Raw genomic sequence first — 19,373 nt, forward strand, 5'->3', positions numbered from 1 at the left:
AGGGATAAAGAAGGACATTACGTGCTGCTTAAGGGAAGCATAAATCAGCAAGACATAACAATCATAAATATCTATGCCCCGAACATTGGCTCATCCACGTACGTCAAACAAATCCTTCTCAATTCCAGAAATCAAATAGACCACAACACAATAATACTAGGCGATTTTAACACACCTCTCTCACCACTGGATAGATCGTCCAAACAAAAATTGAATAAAGAAACTATAGATCTCAACAACACAATCAGCAATTTAGACTTAACGGACATATATAGAATATACCATCCAACAAAGAATGAATACACTTTCTTCTCAGCAGCCCATGGATCCTTCTCTAAAATAGACCATATTTTATGCCACAAAGCTACTGTTAGTAAATACAAGAAGATAGAGATACTACCTTGTACTCTATCAGATCATAATGGATTGAAATTAGAAATAAATGACAGAATAAAAAACAGAAACTTCTCCAATACCTGGAGACTAAATAATACACTATTATATGATGAATGGATAACAGAAGACATCAGGAGGGAAATAAAAAAATTCTTAGAAGTAAACGAGAACAAAGACACATCATATCAAAATCTCTGGGACACTATGAAAGCAGTACTTAGAGGAAGATTTATTTCATGGGGTGCATTCAAAAAAAGAAGTAGAAATCAACAAATAAACGACTTAACACTACAGCTCAAAGCACTAGAAAAAGAAGAGCAGACCAATACCAAAAGTAGTAGAAGACAGGAAATAGTTAAAATCAGAGCCGAAATCAACGAAATCGAAACAAAAGAAACAATCGGAAAAATTAACAAAATAAATAGTTGGTTCTTTGAAAAAATAAATAAAATAGATAAACCCTTAGCCACACTAACAAAGAGAAAGAGGGAGAAAACTCAAATTACTAAAATTCGGAATGAACAAGGAAACATCACAACAGACACGAGTGAAATACAAAACATAATTAGAAGCTATTTCGAAAATCTATACTCCAACAAAACAGAAAACCTTGAAGACATCAACAAATTTCTAGAGACATATGAACTACCTAAACTGAACGAGGAGGACATACACAACTTAAATAAACCAATTTCAAGCAATGAAATAGAAGAGGTCATCAAAAGCCTACCAACAAAGAAAAGTCCAGGACCAGATGGGTTCTCAGCCGAGTTCTACAAAACCTTTAAAGAAGAGCTCATTCCAATACTCCTCAAACTATTCCATGAAATAGAAGAGGAGGGAACCCTACCAAACTCGTTCTATGAAGCCAATATCACCCTGATACCTAAACCAGACAGAGACACATCGAGGAAAGAAAATTTCAGACCAATATCCTTAATGAACATCGATGCAAAAATTCTCAACAAAATTTTAGCAAATCGCATACAAATATATATTAAAAAGATAGTGCACCACGATCAAGTGGGTTTTATCCCAGGGATGCAAGGTTGGTTCAACATTCAGAAATCAATAAATGTCATTCACCATATCAACAGACTTAAAGTTAAGAATCACATGATTATTTCAATAGATGCAGAAAAAGCATTTGATAAAATACAGCATCCCTTCATGCTCAAAACACTAGAAAAAATTGGGGTAGTGGGAACATTCCTAAACATTATAAAGGCCATCTACGCTAAACCCATGGCTAATATCATTCTAAATGGTGAAAAACTGAAAGCATTCCCCCTAAAAACTGGAACAAGGCAGGGATGCCCTCTTTCACCGCTTCTATTCAACATCGTCCTTGAGACTCTAGCCAGAGCAATCAGACAAACCAAAGAAATTAAAGGGATACGAATAGGAAAAGAAGAACTCAAACTATCCCTGTTCGCTGATGACATGATTATATATTTAGAGGAACCTGGAAATTCCACCAGAAAACTTTTAGAACTCATAAGTGAATTCAGTAAAGTAGCAGGTTACAAGATCAATGCTCATAAATCCAATGCATTTTTATACATAAGTGATGAATCTTCAGAAAGAGAAATTAGGAAAACTACCCCATTCACAATAGCATCGAAAAAAATAAAATACTTGGGAATCAATCTCACAAAAGAGGTGAAAGACCTCTACAATGAGAACTACAGAACACTAAAGAAAGAAATTCAAGAAAACCTTAGAAGATGGAAAGATCTCCCATGTTCCTGGATAGGCAGAATTAATATCGTCAAAATGGCTATACTACCTAAAGTGCTATACAGATTCAATGCAATTCCAATTAAAATCCCAATGATGTACCTTGCAGAAATAGAGCAAGCAATTATGAAATTCATCTGGAAGAATAAAAAACCTAGAATAGCTAAAGCAATCCTCAGTAGCAAGAGCGAAGCAGGGGGTATTGCAATACCAGATCTTCAACTCTACTACAAAGCAATAGTAACAAAAACGGCATGGTATTGGTACCAAAATGGACAGGTAGATCAATGGTACAGAATAGAGGACATGGACACAAACCCAAATAAATACAATTTTCTCATACTAGACAAAGGTTCCAACAATATGCAATGGAGAAAAGATAGCCTCTTCAACAAATGGTGCTGGGAAAACTGGAAAACTATATGCAATAGAATGAAATTAAACCCCTATCTCTCACCCTACACAAAACTCAACTCAAAATGGATCAAGGACCTCGGAATCAGACCAGAGACCCTGCATCTTATAGAAGAAAAAGTAGGTCCAAATCTTCAACTTGTTGGCTTAGGATCAGATTTCCTTAACAGGACTCCCATAGCACAAGAAATAAAAGCAAGAATCAACAACTGGGATAGATTCAAACTAAAAAGCTTTCTCTCAGCAAAGGAAACTATCAGAAATGTGAAGAGAGAGCCTACAGAGTGGGAGAATATCTTTGCCAACCATACCTCAGATAGAGCGCTAATTTCCAGAATCTATAAAGAACTCAAAAAACTCTACACGAAGAATACAAATAATCCAATCAACAAATGGGCTAAGGAAATGAACAGACACTTCACAGAAGAAGATGTACAAGTAGTCACCAGATATATGAAAAAATGTTCAACATCCCTAGTAATAAGGGAAATGCAAATCAAAACTACCCTAAGATTTCATCTCACCCCAATTAGAATGGCGATTATCAAGAATACAAGCAACAATAGGTGTTGGCGAGGATGTGGTGAAAAAGGAACACTCATACATTGCTGGTGGGGTTGCAAATTAGTGCAGCCACTCTGGAAAGCAGTGTGGAGATTCCTCAGAAAGCTTGGAATGGAAACACCATTTGACCCAGCTATCCCACTCCTTGGCCTATACCCAAAGGACTTAAAATCAGCATACTACAGAGATACAGCCACATCAGTGTTCATTGCTGCTCAATTCACCATAGCCAGATTGTGGAACCAACCTAGATGCCCTTCAGTTGATGAATGGATAAAGAAACTGTGGCATATTTATACAATGGAATATTACTCCGCAATGAAGAATGATAAAATTATGGCATTTGTAGGCAAATGGTCGAAATTGGAGAATATCATGCTAAGTGAGATAAGCCAATCTCAAAAAACTAAAGGACGAATGATCTCGCTGATAAGCGGATGAGGACATATAATGGGGGGTGGGAGGGGCTGGCATTAGGTTTAGGGTTAGGTTTAGAGTTAGGCTAAGGAGAGCGGTAAGAATGAAGGAAAGAAGGACTGTGTAGAGGGGTGGGAGGGGTGGGAGGGGTGGGAGGGGTGGGGGGGAGGGGAAAAATAAAATAAACATCATAAAAAAAAAAAAATAGGATAACAGCCACATGACGTACTAGTAATTTTTAATAACAGGGCATTATCCAATGCTATAAACATATTTGGAAGGCAGGAGAAACTTCAAAGCCATATACATTTTAGGATGTCATTGTAATTAAAGCCTAAATTTAACAGAGTGCCTTAATCAGAATAATTGGACAGAGTCACTATGCTCTACCTGGTCACTTTAGAAGTTTTAAGATACAAATATTCCTTATTAATTTTGTTTATATTTTATTATAATCAGTTGCAAGAAAAGTTTTTGTTCCATGTTAACACTTAGATATAAGAAAAAAGACCATCCAGAAGAAAATTTGGTTTATTTTTCTCCTTTCAACAGGTTCATTTGTAATCTATTTCCAAATGGATACATTTCTTTTTTAAAAAATATTTTTAGTTGTAGATGAACACAGTACCTTTATTTTATTTATTTATATGTGGTACTGAGGATCGAACCCAGTGCCTCACACATACAAGGCAGGTGCTCTACCACTGAGCCACAACCTCAGCCCCTGAATACATTTTTTAATAGAGAAATTCTAAGTAAGTTTGCTATGCTCCTAATTCTGCTTTAGGAGATACCTAATAACATAATCGTAGGGTGCCTTGGAAACAGGAAGTCTGTAACCACTTTTTTTTTTTTTCCTTTTTGCTCCAGTTTTCCTCTCTAGTAATTATCATGAGGTAGAACATCCAGATGTGGACACTTAAAATTCATTTCTGATGTCTGTGATATTTACCAGCATTCCGTTACCCAAGTTTCCTAAGGTAGACATTTCTGATAAATCTGCCTATTGTTTTTTTTTTTTTTAGCATTAACTAAAATGATTATATCAGGTTAGTTTCTTTTATCCAATTGGTCCTTTTTTCTGTGACTTTAAAAAAATGCTTCATTTAGTGCTACTTTCTCCTGAAAGTTCTGATCTTAGAAACAACCTTGTGATTCAGTATTTCAAATTAATTCTACTTCTGGTTTATAGTGTATGTTACTATGTGTGTGCTCAGTGTATGCTCTTGACTTAGATGAATATCAAATCTGTGAATCTCATGTTTTTATTGTTTATTTTTTTAATACCACATGAATTCAAAGTTTATAGCTTTATTCCCTCAATATTGAAAGGAACTGTATAAAATAGAAGGGTATAAGATTCAGATAAAGGTTTAAAACACCCTCTCTCTAACTTAAACATTTTTTCACTGAGGGATTTTTTTAGATTGTGTTTGCTAAAAGAGCTGTTAAAACTGTAATCCTCTGGGACAAACTAAGTTTTGGGTAGGATTTTGAGTTGAAGAATTAATTGACTTTTTAAAAATTCATAACATTCAATAAGGATGAATTTCTTATTTTAAGAAAATTTCTCCCAACAGATGATGGACAATTATTACATAATTATTACACAGGAGGAATTTCTCATTCAAATGATAGACTCCTAACTCAGCTTTCTAGCTAATAACCTGTTAAATGAATCTTAGTTATCATTAGGTCATCCAAGGTTAAGTTCAGGCCAGGTGTGATGGTGTACACTTGTAATCCTGGTGACTGAGGAGTCTAAGGCAGGAGGATTGCAAGTTTAAGGCCATCCTCAGCAACCTAGCATGATCCTGTAACAAAATAAAAAGAACTGAGGATATAGCTTATGTAAAGCACCCAGGTTAATTTCTTAATGGGAAAAAAAAAGATTGAGTTCAGATTCTTCACTTTCTTTATATCAAGGAAAATTCTAACTTACTATTAATTGAACTGAACTGGACACTCAAGGGAGGATTAGAACTGCAAAAGACACAGTGCAGTCATCAGATAATACAGTATAGTAGAATAGGAAAAATAGGTAAACAACCAGTCTTATGACAGGTTCCTTAAGTACAGTGTAAGGAAATGTGAAAAGAATTCAGAGTAGGGTGTAGAAGAAAAGAAATATGGAGATTCCTCCTAATGGAGGTGATTTAGAAGGGACTTCAGGAAGAAGGTAATATTTAAGGTAAGTGTTGAATGTGGGTGTGGGGGAATCACTGGAAGAGAAACAATGGAAGCCAGTTCTTCCATTAGATGAAATGGAATGAGCAAGCAGAGACAAATGAAAGTGATCAGAATGCTGGGAGAACCTATAGGCTAGACCAGAACATGGTGAAGAAGTGGTAGATAAAGCCAAAAAATGACATTACAGCAGTTTATGAAGACCCTAAAGTATCAAGCTACTTTGACCTAAGTTACAGGTCAGCACACTTTTTCATCATTATCAGTTTTAATTTGTCCATACAAAAAAATTAATACATACACATTTGTATACAGTGCTTGTTTGGATCTGGGTCCAAATCTTGCCTCATCTTCCTCATACGAGCTATGTGACATTAGGAAACTCGCTTGTGCTTCAGTTTCCTTGTGGAAAGGCAGGGAAATTACCTTACACTTTTGTTGTGATCATTCAGTGAAATAACATAAAAGCATGTAGTGCAGTGCCTAGCACATAGTAACCAACTACTTTGTGGAAAATGTGTACATAAGTGCTAATTTAAAACATGCTGTACTTTTGTAACAGTACTTTGAAGATTATAATCATAATTGGTTGGGCTGTGTTTTAGATTTTGAAGGTCTTAAAGAATCTATCAGCCTAATGTCACTTTGCCTTGGTCATGTTATACACAAAATGTCACAGCCTCCACTACCACCTCATCTATGCTCTTGTGTATCTGGGGAGGAAGACATGGTTTGTGCTGCAATTTTATGTGTATCTCCATTTCTTTTAACCCAACTCTGCTATAGTGGAGACTCTAGAGAACTGTTGGCTAATCTGCGTTTAAAAGCCTGGTCTGTGACTTTACCACCCTGCTTATAAGTTAGTTCATCATGATTCATTGATGAAATTCCTAACTGCATAAGAGTCAATACTTTGCCTCATACTCCTGGATCACCATAGTCTTCTGCTGTATAATTTTATTTGCTTTATTCACCATATAACCAAATGTTCTGATGCAAACTATTAAGTTTTATACAGCATTCCTGATCATAACCTGCCTGCTGCCTTATTCGTTGTATTTGGTTTCAGAGATTCAACCCAGGTCTCTTAAAATTAGGAAGAGATCTTCTGAAGCTCATGAGAATTCTGGCTTTGCATCTTTGTTTATTTATTAGCTATGCAATCTTGAGCAAGTCATTGCCTGTTTCATCACTTCATTTTGAGACTCAAATTAATCAACTACAAAGAATTACTAACATTGGACTTTTGTAGGAAATTAAGTAAAATGTTTATTCTTGGAATATTTCAATAAAAGTTACTGTTTACTGACAGATTTTTTTTAAATTAGCCGAAACAGTTTTAATTTTTACACTTAGTGTTGCTCTATGACATAGGTAATTATCTGAATACTATTTCAAAAACATTTGAAGCAAAAAGTGAATTATAAATGTTCATGACAAAAATATTAAACCTTTTGCCTTCTGAAATAATTCTTATCTGTTGAAGCATTGTCAACAGAAGACTGGAGAAATTTCATTTATTTAAAAATTTTTCCTTACCTAACACTGCATTGAAGCTATTTGGCCTTAAAAGGGACACTCATAATTGATTTCAGAAGGACTTTTATCCCTCTCTGCCACCATAGGTGTCCTAAAGTCTTAGGGTAGTACATACTATATTGGGGGATAAGTAGAAGTGAAAGGAGACCATTGTAACTTCACAACCACAAGAATGGGAAGTTATACTCCATGTATGTACAATATGTCAAAATACATTCTACTGTCAGGCATAACTAAAAAGAACAAATACAGAAATTAAGGAAAAGAAGTGAAAGGAGCAGTTCAGTAATGAAAAAAAGCATTTGACCTGTAACCTTGCATTTGACATTCACCAGCTCTGTGACCTTGAACAGATTTTTAACCTTTCTTATGTAGCTCTGTCATCCCACCCAGCAGAATTTTCTCATCAATCTATAAATAGTTGTGATTTCCTTTAAACAACTGGTTGATTTTTAATCTTAAAGCCATTGTAAATCCGCACAGTGAGCAATTGTCTTGATTCATGTTGGCTTCCTGAGAATTTAAATAAAATTTAACCGATCTCTAGCAAATGTGTAAAATCTCATGGCATTCGTTTAGTATCTTAGTCTTGTTCCTGGTTCTTTCTAATCTCCTTCAGCCTTTTCTCTTTAGCTTGATTTTTCATACTTATATTTATTTTATTTTTGTGTTACTTTAATCTGTGGAACTTTCCTTGAATTTTCCCTGGAAGAACATGGGGCTAAGGGCATTCAACAAAATAGATAATGCCTATTTTTCAGAGATATTGTAACATATATAATTAGTGATACACATAGTAGTTATTACTGATAGTTTTTTTACTGAATCAAAGATATTGGTTATAGCTGCTTAGAAGTAAGGAAAGTTTAGTTTTTTTGAAGGTAGGATCAAGTTTCAGAAGAGTTAGATGGCCCATTGCCATGTGTCCACAAATTTTCTAAGATTTTATATAAACATAAATGAGGATGTCTAGGATATTCTTTTCCTTTTAGCCTTAACCATGGTAAATTACTCATGTTACTCCTGTATAAAGGCATCCATCCATCTTTTACACAGCCACAACCATTTTGTGTTCACAGGATTTTGATTATCAGTGGGGTTTTCTGATAAGTACAGTATGTTTTGTAGAGGATGTCACAGGACAATTTTTCTGGTTTAAGTCATATATTTAAATGAACTAGATATAGACAATGGAAGTGGATGTTTTCCATTTTTTATAATTTTACTAATTAGTACATTTAACAAGCCTTAAATTTGTAAGAGAAAATTATATTTAACTAATTTATATTTATAATTATATTTAACTAATTATATTTAACTAATGTAAATTGCTCCATGATCTCAGAATTCAAATATCACAATTTGTCTTTTTTTTTTAATTAATCACTCAAATATCCATCTGCCTTATTAGTGGAGAGTATAGCATTTTCCTTTTGTACTTTCTGCTTTTCCCTGAATTGTCCCAAGAATTTTAGCAGTTTATACAGTCCAAAAGCATTGATCAGTGGTACCTGTATCCCAAGATGTGGTTTGTGTTGTGTGTACATGTGCCTGTGTGTGTATGGGAGAGACACTAAAGTCTGTGTAGCCCACCACTGCCAGTGCATTTCCCTGTCACATGGTGATGGTGTTAAAGATTGGTTTCACATTGTCCAACAGAAGCTACACATTCCCTGTTGACCCAGATGCCCATACAGGCAACCGTGATACATCAAGGAGGATGACCTTCTTCCTGTGCTTAGTTTGGTTAATATGTCCTGGAGTCCCATAGTTGAGCTCCCAAGATTGCAGCTATTAGCACCCAGCTCATCCAGCTCATTCAGTTTGCATCACAAATACCTCTCAACTGTTGTGCTAAGAACAGCACAAAACACTAAGTCAGACCTGGTCCCCTAACATCTGTCATCTCCTAGCTTCAGAACCCATTTTCTTTTCCCACCACAGAATGCTATGCTGTTATTTAAAGAATGAAAATCCCTGGCCCTGTGTCTGGGCTATTAACCATCCTTTAAGCATGACTACATTTAAGCAGGAACTCCCAAGAGATCATATTCCCACCCTTATAAGGAAGACTACTTATCACTAAACTCAAGAGATCCACCCTTCCTAAGATTTCCACAGCAATCTCCAAGGAGCTCTATGTATCCCTCCTGGAGGTGATGATTCCAAAATAATTCTCTGCCTTCTCCCTCTTAGGTTAAAGGGGAAGAAACTGAATTTAATTTCTGACTGAGCATCTTGCTATACACATAACTAATCTCAAATGGAAAAGCAAGATTTAAACAGTTTATGTTGCAAGAGCCTTCATGTTTAAAAATGAATGAAGTAGATGTGAGCAAGAGAACAAATGAGGGCTGGGGATATAGCTCAGTCGGTAGAGTGCCTGCCTCGAAAGCACAAGGCCCTGGGTTCGATCCCCAGCACCACAAAAAAAAAAAAGAGAACAAATGATAAGTTTAATAAAATAAATGTTGAGTGTGATGGAAAGACAAAACCAGCTGTTTCAACAAATGTGAAGAATTGGGAGTTTTGTGTGATAAATCATATTAACAACCCAAGAGTTACTAGAATAGAGGTGTTCCCTTAATGTTCAGGATTTTGGTTTATATAAACACAGTTTCTGCCACCCCACCTGCCAAAAATAAAGATACAACTCCAGAATAGAAAAATATGGAACCCAAAGTTGGAAAGAAGTATGATTTCTCTAGGATAGCATTATAAAAGGGAAGTAATTCCTCCTCAGTTCATCTTACCAGTTTATATTCAGTTTATAGAGCTAAAAAATCGCCATGGAAATCTTAAAATGGAAACCACAATTTAGTATGTCTTACTAAAAACTTCCGCTGTGAATCACTGTTTTCATTGATGCCCCATTCAAATAAGGACTGGCTAACTTAGATGACAAAGCTGCTAAGTAAGAAATAGGTCTCTTTGCATTGGTTTATACCTGGTGCTAAATTTGCATATTAATAACAGTTTTATCTGTATTTGTCTAGTGCAGGTGTTATAATGTTTCCTTTTCTTTGAGTTTAAGAATGTCTAATGATTTTTCCTCCCCTAAAAGCAAGTTTCTTGCTTCCTCTAATGTTTTATTATTTTATGTTTTTATTTTTTGTAAATAGTGTAGGTAAAGCTATTCAAAAGAGGAGTGGAGAAGATGATTCTTTATATCAGAGCAAGTTTGGGTCATTTTGCTGAAAGTGAGATATGCCTGCTCAGTGGTTATTTTTGTGTATTACAGGCTTTTCGGGAAGACCTGGAATGCCTTATTCAAGAACAGATGAAGAAAGGCCACAACCCAACTGGATTACTAGCGTTACAACAGATTGCAGATTATATCATGACCAATTCTTTCTCAGGATTTTCTTCACCTCCCCTCAGTATGTCAGTTTTGGAGAGTTTTTAAAATTAAAATTTTATTTCTACTTTGAAACAGTGTACATGTCTAGCATCATATTTTGCTCAGCATCTTATTCTGCTCAGGTTCAGTCCTTAAGTTTATAGCATCTTAATACTGAGAGTAGCATAATGTTAGAATCTTTTTCACATCCGTCAGGCACTTACTAGACTTTGAAGATTACAAAATAGTTATAAGACATGGTCCCTGCCCAGATAAACATATTTTAATTAATACTGCAAGATAACTATAAGGAAAAAATTACACAGCAGTCATAAGAAATTGTCTAATGAGGTTTCATGAGTCACCACGCTGTGAGCTCAGAGTTGGAAAGGATTATTGGCTGGAGTAGACTGAGGAAACTTAGTGGGAGAAGAGAGAACTCAGCTAACCAGACTTTAAAGGATAGAATAGTTAGAACTTGGTGTGAAATAATGGTCTGGGCATTTTCTTCATTCAACAGCTCTTAGCGAGAGCACCAATTTGGTGAACTGAACACTGTCAGGATACTAAGAATCATAAAGTACTGAGCTCCAGAACTGTGCATGTCAGCTGTGATGCTCTAGTGCAAGGGCAGGTGCACAGAGTGCCAGAGAGAACTGGCAAGGACTTCTTCAGGTTAGACTCAAGGGATGAGGGACTTTTTCCTTTCCCTTTTTTCTTTTCCTTTGTTTGTTGTTTCTTCTTTCTTTCCTTTTTTGTTAGAGATTTGTGAGTACGATTTCAATGAATTCAAGTATTTTCCAAATAGAACACACGTTAAAGAGACACGCGGTGGTGGGAACGTGCAAGGTGAGGGCATAGTTGTAGAACCCTTCTAGTGGACCATTGTGTTGGCGCAGCAGAGTCCTGGTGTGGAAGCCTAGGGAGCAGAGTTGGTCTCGTTGATGAGACCTTCACTCTTCGACCAAGAATGGCTACCAGCATGGAAAGGGGAAAGAAAGAATTGTGAAGAAAGACTTGATAGGTGATGACTTAGATGTGTACCAGAAAAGGAAAGAAACTGAAGTCAGAAAGATCAGTTATTCAAGATTCTTTGAAAGAATCCCAACATGAGAGATACTGACCTATTAGAGGCGTGGTTGGGGCCTAAAGGGAAGAACCAATTAGAAATGCATGGCCAAGACAGAGCAGAGAGAACTGCTCTGTTTGGGGAAGGGAAGAATGATAAGTTCCCTAGTGACTCTGTTTTCTAACTTGGGAGAAATATCCTTCCAGCAGAAACGGCAATTAAAAAGCTGAAGCAGGCTGGGTGCAGTAGCTCATATCTGTAATCCCAGCGACTTGGGAGGTGCAAGCAGGAGGATTCAAGTTCGAGACCAGCCTCAGCAACTTAGTGAGGCCCAGATTAATTTATGAGACCCTGTCTCAAAATTTAAAAAATTAAATAAGAAGGGGTAGATGTGACTCAGTAGTTAAGTGCTCTGGGTTCAGTCACCAGTACCAAAAAAAAAAAAAAGTTGAGCTAGTTTGGTTCACACTTTCTATAATATTGAGTATCTGTGCCAAGCACCTTTCTAGTGACCAGGGAGTGCACTGACAAGATTCAATACAATACAGACAAGATTCCTTTTATCTTAGAGACAGAAAATAGACTTAGTAAATAAGATGATCAGAAAATCAGAGAATAGGGAGTGCTATGCAGAGAATTACAATATTGTCATGTGACAGAGAGCACCTAGGTGGCTGTTAGATTGGGTGATCAGAGACACTCTGTTAAGGTGACACTGAAACTGAAATCTGAATAGCAAAAAGGAGTGAACCATACCAAAATGGAGAAACAAGTACAGGAGCCAGGTGAGGAAAAGGCAGGAGTGAGTTCGGCCTCTTCAAAGAATAGAAATAAAGATAATGGTCTGGAGCTTGGCTTTCTAGGGGCCAGAGTAGAACAAAGTCGGGTCAGAAACACAGGCCCAGATCATCTTAAAATATGGTTTTAATATGGTTGGGTATAAATTATATTACAGTCTCATTTATTTCTAGCTCTGATGGGAAGCCTTTTTAAGCAAAAGGATACTTTTTAAAGACCACTGCTATTTTCTGTGGGAAAAATGAACTAGGAGATTTGATAATATATTAACAAAAATAGGAAAGCCCAGAGTTGGGGATCTGGTTTGGCTTTGGAAATGGAGGAAGTTCAAATTTGGGCATACTCAATTTGAGTTGCCAAGATCCTGCAGCAGTCAGAAAAGCAGTCTGAGAGCTCAAGAGAGAGACTTGGCAGATGGACATAGAGCAGTGTTACTCAAAGCTGAGGGCATTCATTAAATAATCATACAGGCAGGCAGAGGCAGAAGACAAGAGTCCAGGGAGAGAATTTCAGAAGTTCTAAGAGGAGGCTAGTCAGGGAAAATAGAAATAATAAGAGAATTGTCCTGCGAGTGTCCTAGATTCCATGGCAGGAACACAGAGCTGCAGGGGTTTTGGCTGGCTGGTTGGAATGTACAAAGGATGGCAGCAGGAAAGCCACGTCCCAGTGTTCTGAGGTCAGGAAGTAGAAATTGACCAGTTTGCCTGGAACATTTATGTGATGGCCTGAAAAGTGGAAGTTAAATTGGGAGGATAGGTAGAGAGTAGGAGATAGGATAATGGCTGACTCAGAAATTTTACTATTTTGTATGACTTACATATGATTAAAACTATTTCTTTGAATTAGTTTGCAGCATTTCAAAATTAGAAGATTTCACATTTGGGACTTCTCTTTTAAAGTTCTTATTGGTCTCACATTCTCAGGTTAAATGTAGTGCTTAAGGAAACTAAGTCTAATGGTTCTATGCAGAATGGGTTTACAAAGAAGGGCCATAGGTAGGGACAAAAACGAGAGGGCTTATTGTAGGAGTCCACATGTGAGTTAAGGCCTGAACTCAGGTATGGGAAGTAAGAGGCCTTGTGATAGAACATGATGACAGATTACCTGTGGTGTCCCAGGAAAGGTTAAGATGTAAAGGTCCCTCAGGGTTTGAGCCTATAGGCATTGTAATGCCATCAGTATTAGAAGAGTAAAGAGAAGAGAAAAGGTAAGAAAAAGAAGATAAAATTACTTTTAAGTCCCTTTAATTTTTATGTTATTGTGTTGTAAGAAGTTAGAAATAGCAGGCTAAAGAATGAGGAAGAGGACGTGGTCAGAGATGAAGATCAGAATGTGATTTACACTCATAACAGTGGGGAGACTTGGGAGTATATAATATTTTCATGGAGAAAAAAAAGTAAAATAAGAAAAGAACATAATGGAGACCTGAGCTTTGAGAAAGAACCACACAGTCAGAGGAAGAAGGGAGAGGAGAACTTGTTGAAGAGGAAAGAAGCAGGTGGAAAGGGAACAAGAGACCCAGGATAGCATTACATGGGCCTGGGGAAGAATTCTAGGAAAGAGGCCATGGGGAATGGTGTCAAGCTGTAAATGGTGTCAAGGAGAATGAAGATTAAGCAAAAGTTGAACTTTGAACTTGGCATTTGGATCCTTAGAGACCTTCAAGAGGGCAGAAGCCAGACTACTTTTTGTACACTGTCTTTTCTATCTCAAGTGTTTTCTTCTGTTTGAATAAAAGTCGAGAGATATTAGAAAAGTATTTTTCTGTTGAGGTCTTTTCATTATAAAATTAGAAATAACCTCAGTTATTGAACTTTCACCTTCGAAATCATATAACCATTTTCTCAATGTGACCCTTTGCTATGGTCATTCCTGAACAAGTATTAAAGCACCTTTTAACAAGCAATCACAGAAGATAGCTTTTTTATTTTTACTCCCAGTACTCTTTTCTGAAAGAGGATAAGCTAATGACACATCGAATGGACTGGTAAATTTCAGATTATTTACAAGACTAGGTAGGATGTTCTGTTACTTCCTGGCATCTAATTCTCAGGTAGGGATTGTTTGACTTGAGTCTCTCACCACAATTTTTCTCTTTTAGGTCTTGGCATGGTCACACCTATCAATGACCTTCCTGGTGCAGATACATCCTCCTATGTGAAGGGAGAAAAGCTTACTCGTTGTAAACTAGCTGGCCTATACAGACTTGCAGATTTGTTTGGATGGGCACACCTGGCAAACACATACATCTCAGTAAGTTAGTTAGTTTTTTATTTCTTTTTATAAAATTCCAAGTAGAAGGCAACTGTGCTCTCCATGACTTGAACATCCAGTTTTCAGACTTTATTTTCTGAACCCAACATGCTAGATCACAACTGCATGCTTATTTAAACCTTATCACCAAGGGAAAGCCTACAATTCCAACTTTCTTCTCCCTTTATTGTGTTGTTCCTTTAATACAGAGCAGCTGTAGAACCTATCCAGAAAGACACCAGAATCGTCTCTCTCCATGTTAATTATACGTAAGCATCAGTGGCACTGAAAAGCATTTGGGGCAAGAAAAAAAATTGATCAGGGAACTTTCCTTCCTGATTTTCGTTTTGTTAAATGTGTTTTTCATGTTTATCATCATCTTGTTTTTACTTTGCCACACTTAGAAGCAAGACAATATTTGGAATGAAAAAATTGTAAAAATGTTGTGTGATGGAAGTGACGTAGACATGGTCCAATCTCCCAGCAACCTTTCTTCCTTTTCCTCTGGCCATTCATTAGTTTCCCCCTTCCATCTTCACCTTAATTCCTTCTGGGGAAGAAATTTTGTTCTCCTTTGTGCCCTTTTCCCCCTAGTTTCCATATTGCAAATTAAGGTTATTACCACTTTGGATTGGATAATGTTGGAATTTATTTTTTATGAATATAGCTGACCCTGAGCAAATTTAGAACCCCAAAGTAACACTACAAGTAAGCCCAGTAAATGGGAAAATAATGTCAGAATTTTTTAGCAAGTTCTAGAGAGTTGAGGGGAATTTAAGAAAAGTTTCCATGTTGCAGACCTGGAATTTTTGTTTTGTTGTTTTCTTCCTCCAGGTACCTTATAATTATTCCTCAAAATATATTTCTGGTCACATTTACACTGCAAAATATGAATGCTTTAGAGAAAGTTCCTGTTGTTTTTTTCTTTCTTCCAGGTAAGAATAAGTAAGGAGCAAGACCACATTATAATAATTCCCAGAGGCCTATCTTTTTCTGAAGCCACAGCCTCCAATTTGGTATGATTTTCATTTCTATGTTACTTTTTCGGAATTCCCTTATGCTTTTCCAACAGTTTGTATCTTGTAGCACAGGATGGAACAAGAAAAGGGTATAGATAGAAAAACATATACTAGTGAACAGTGAGAGTTTGGAAAATTATGTTGATTTTTAAAAACTTTAGAGTTCAAGAAAAATAGGGTGGTGCATGTTTTGGAAGGAATCTCAGGAAATTTTTCCATCCTGTACATTCTGGAATTTTTTTAAACATAAACACAGTCTGTGTGTATTTTGTAGCTACATTTAAATAGTTGAAGTGGTATGAGTGGAGGGTCCAACCAAGCTTTTTCTCTTTGTCGTGATTGTATTCCTAGCCACTGTCATCCGCTCATAGAACAGCTGGAGCTACACTGACTCTGGGAGATGCAGTGTTAGTAAATTCAAGTCTTTTAGCCAATTCATAATATAGATTTGCCCAAACCTCTGAAAATTATACTTCTTGCTAAATACCAAGTTGTGTTGCAAACTACCTGTTTTATAAATAAAGTTTTATGAGAGCAAACCTATATCCTCATTCTTTTACAAATCATTTCTGGCTCCTTTTTTACTCAAATAATGGAGTTGAGTAGTTGCAACAGAGACCGACAAAGTCTAAAATATTCATCTGGTCTTTTACCCAAAAGTTTGCCATTCCCTGGGTTTAGCTTTTGGAACACAAACTTTGATACATATGTATTGGTTAAATAACGTCTTTCTAATTTTTCCAGGTAAAAGTCAATATAATTGGAGAAGTGGTTGACCAGGGAAGCACTAATTTGAAAATCGACCATACAGGATTCAGTCCCCATGCTGCAATCTATTCAACACGTCCTGATGTTAAATGTGTGATACACATCCACACCCTTGCTACTGCAGCTGTAAGTCAGGGAAGGACCAAAACCAATGACTCTGGAAAATATATTTTTCATGACTCTCCCAAACCAATACTGTACTTTATTCATTCCTTCAACTCTGCCATTCAGAATCATATTTGAAATTTCATCTTCGGCATACCCAGAAAGCAAAAGTCTCTTGAGATCAAATGCTACCATTCTGAGAAACAAGTAGAGAGATAGAATTTAGATTCTAAAACTAATCAGTTTAATAATTAGGTTATTGAGGTATTTTGGAGCAAAACTTCTTCCATAATACTTGACGCAGCATTTAAATTAAGTTATATCCCCAGAGACCTTTTGGATGGGTTACAGTGGTAAACATGATGAATAGGCCAGTGTCTCCTGAGCTACCTAAAGAATCAGGTTCCCATGAACATATGGGTAGTAACTACCTGTGTTATCTTGATATGGTCCAAATCAAATAGGTGTCCTCCATGAAGTGTGGGATCCTTCCAATTTCTCAAGAGTCCCTTATCCTGGGAGACATTGCCTACTATGACTACCAAGGATCACTTGATGAGCAGGAGGAGAGAATTCAACTGCAGAAAGTTCTGGGGCCAAGTTGTAAGGTATGTAGTAGAGTCTCCTTCTGAGGAGCTATTTTTGTTGCTGCTGCTGTTGATGAAAACAGTGTGAGCTATGCCAGTTATTTAAAGTGATTGCTCTGGGGATTCTATTTTAGGTGCTGGTACTCAGGAATCATGGAGTGGTAGCACTTGGAGAAACAGTTGAAGAGGCTTTTCATTATATTTTTAATGTGCAGATAGCCTGTGAGATTCAGGTAGGAAAACTTATTCCCCCCTTTTTATGACTTTGTTATTTGCCCATTTAGTTGGATTTTATGTTTATTTATTTCCAAAGCCCAATTCATTGGCAGGTTTTTGTTTTGTTGTTTAAGAAAATTTCTCCTTTACTGAAATAAAAAGGGTTATCAACCCAGTTATTTCTTGAATTGAAAATCGGAGGAAAGCAAATCAAAATTCACATACACAGAAATCTAAGTGCTTTATAAACAGTGTTCACCCCACAGTCCTTCTTTCTGTTTCACCCTCTTTGAGTGGTACTAATTGAGAAACAAAGGCAGCCACAAATCATCAAGTCGGATGTAATGTAGTTACTTTTATAAAAAACTAAAACGAGGGCCAGAAGTTTTATGAACTCATGCAGTTTCTAACAGTTCCACAGCCTCTTATATTAGGCTGGATACTTATTAGCCACTTTTTCCCTCAGAGAAACTGAGTATATGTAAAGACTCAAATTTCCCTCTTAAAGAAAATCAAACCGGTTCTCTTGAAGCAAATGGTGATAATTTAATTTATTGAAAGGACCTCAAGAAAAGGAAGAAGACTTCTACCAGCTTTAACTTAACAACCAGCTTCTGTTTTGTTTTAATGATCCCTGTTCTCTAATGGAGCTATGAAAAGTTTAATTAAGACATGACTTTTGTCTGAATAGCCTTAAGTTCAAAGTGTAGTGTCTATATTCCTTTAAACAAATGCTAACTGGATAGCCATGGGAGAACTTATTTTTCAGATAGATGGAAAAGATACTTCAACTGCCTACTTATTCAAGAGTGTTGCTTTGCTTTGCCTTTGCTATTGGTAGCCTGAACAAGTATTATGGCTATTTACCAAATCAAAATTGTGCTTTTTTTGAAAGTAAAATACTCATCACAGTCTTTTCAGTTTTGTGTGTCTGTATGTTTTACCATTGATTACAGGTGCAGGCATTAGCAGGGGCAGGTGGAGTAGACAATCTACTTGTACTGGATCTTCAGAAATATAAAGCTTTCACTCACACTGTAGCAGCATCTGGAGGAGGAGGTGTAAATATGGGTTCCCATCAGAAATGGAAGGTTGGCGAGATTGAGTTTGAAGGGCTGATGAGGACTCTGGACAATTTGGTAGGTGAAAATGAAACACAAACTTGTTTTTCATGTCTTCATATTCAAAGGCAGAAACTTCCATCTCCCTTTGATTTTAGAACATGCTCCTTACTCCTCCAGGACCACAGTTTGGTCCTAAGAATGTATGTTGGTGTGATTTAACCACATTTTTACAAATCAGAAAGATATATAAATGGGATCTTTTTTCCTCAGGAACATAGTACATTGTTATTGATTATAGTCACCAAGTCTTACATTATATCTCTTGAACTTAATTCTATCCAATTGAAATTTTATATCCTTTGCCCAATTTCTCCCCACCCCAAACCCCTTACATCCACCATTCTACTCTGCTTCCATGAGTTCAGCTTTTTTAGTTTCTTCATGTAACTGAGATCATGCAATAGTTGTCTTTCACTGCCTAGCTTGTTTCACTTACCATAATGTCCTCCAGGTTCATCCATGTTGGTGCAAATGGCAGAATTTATTTTTTTTAAGGTCGTATGGTGTCCCATTATGTATTTGTACCACATTTTCCATTCATCCACTGAGAGACACATAGGTTGGTTCTGTATCTTAGCTGTTATGATCATTGTTGCAATGAACATGGGAGTACAAATGTCTCTTCAACACACTGATTTCAATTTCTTTGACTGTATATCCAGTAATAGGATTGCAGGATCATATAATAGTTCTAGTTTTAATTTTATGAGAAACCATCATATTGTTTTGCATGATGGCCATACAATGTATGTTCCCACCAAAAATGCAGAGTTCTCTTTCCCCTCACTTTCCCCAACACTTACGTCTTGTCTTCTTGATAATAGACATTCTAACAGA

The 19,373-nt window shown here is 36.6% G+C and overlaps 1 protein-coding gene across 4 annotated transcripts in view; it reads left to right on the forward strand.

Annotated features, from left to right (window-relative positions):
- Add3 (adducin 3) overlaps positions 1–19,373 on the forward strand; it is a 123,951-nt gene that overhangs the window by 95,445 nt on the left and 9,133 nt on the right. For all 4 annotated transcript variants that reach the window (XM_047552560.1, XM_047552561.1, XM_047552558.1 and 1 more), the window contains exons 3-9: positions 10,499–10,637; positions 14,566–14,717; positions 15,653–15,733; positions 16,481–16,630; positions 17,074–17,217; positions 17,331–17,429; positions 18,369–18,551. In XM_047552560.1, the coding sequence (XP_047408516.1) occupies positions 10,499–10,637; positions 14,566–14,717; positions 15,653–15,733; positions 16,481–16,630; positions 17,074–17,217; positions 17,331–17,429; positions 18,369–18,551 (948 nt within the window). The remainder of the gene's footprint in view (positions 1–10,498; positions 10,638–14,565; positions 14,718–15,652; positions 15,734–16,480; positions 16,631–17,073; positions 17,218–17,330; positions 17,430–18,368; positions 18,552–19,373) is intronic.

The sequence above is a fragment of the Sciurus carolinensis genome, chromosome 5 (genome assembly GCF_902686445.1).
Source record: "Sciurus carolinensis chromosome 5, mSciCar1.2, whole genome shotgun sequence".
Lineage (NCBI taxonomy): Eukaryota > Metazoa > Chordata > Mammalia > Rodentia > Sciuridae > Sciurus > Sciurus carolinensis.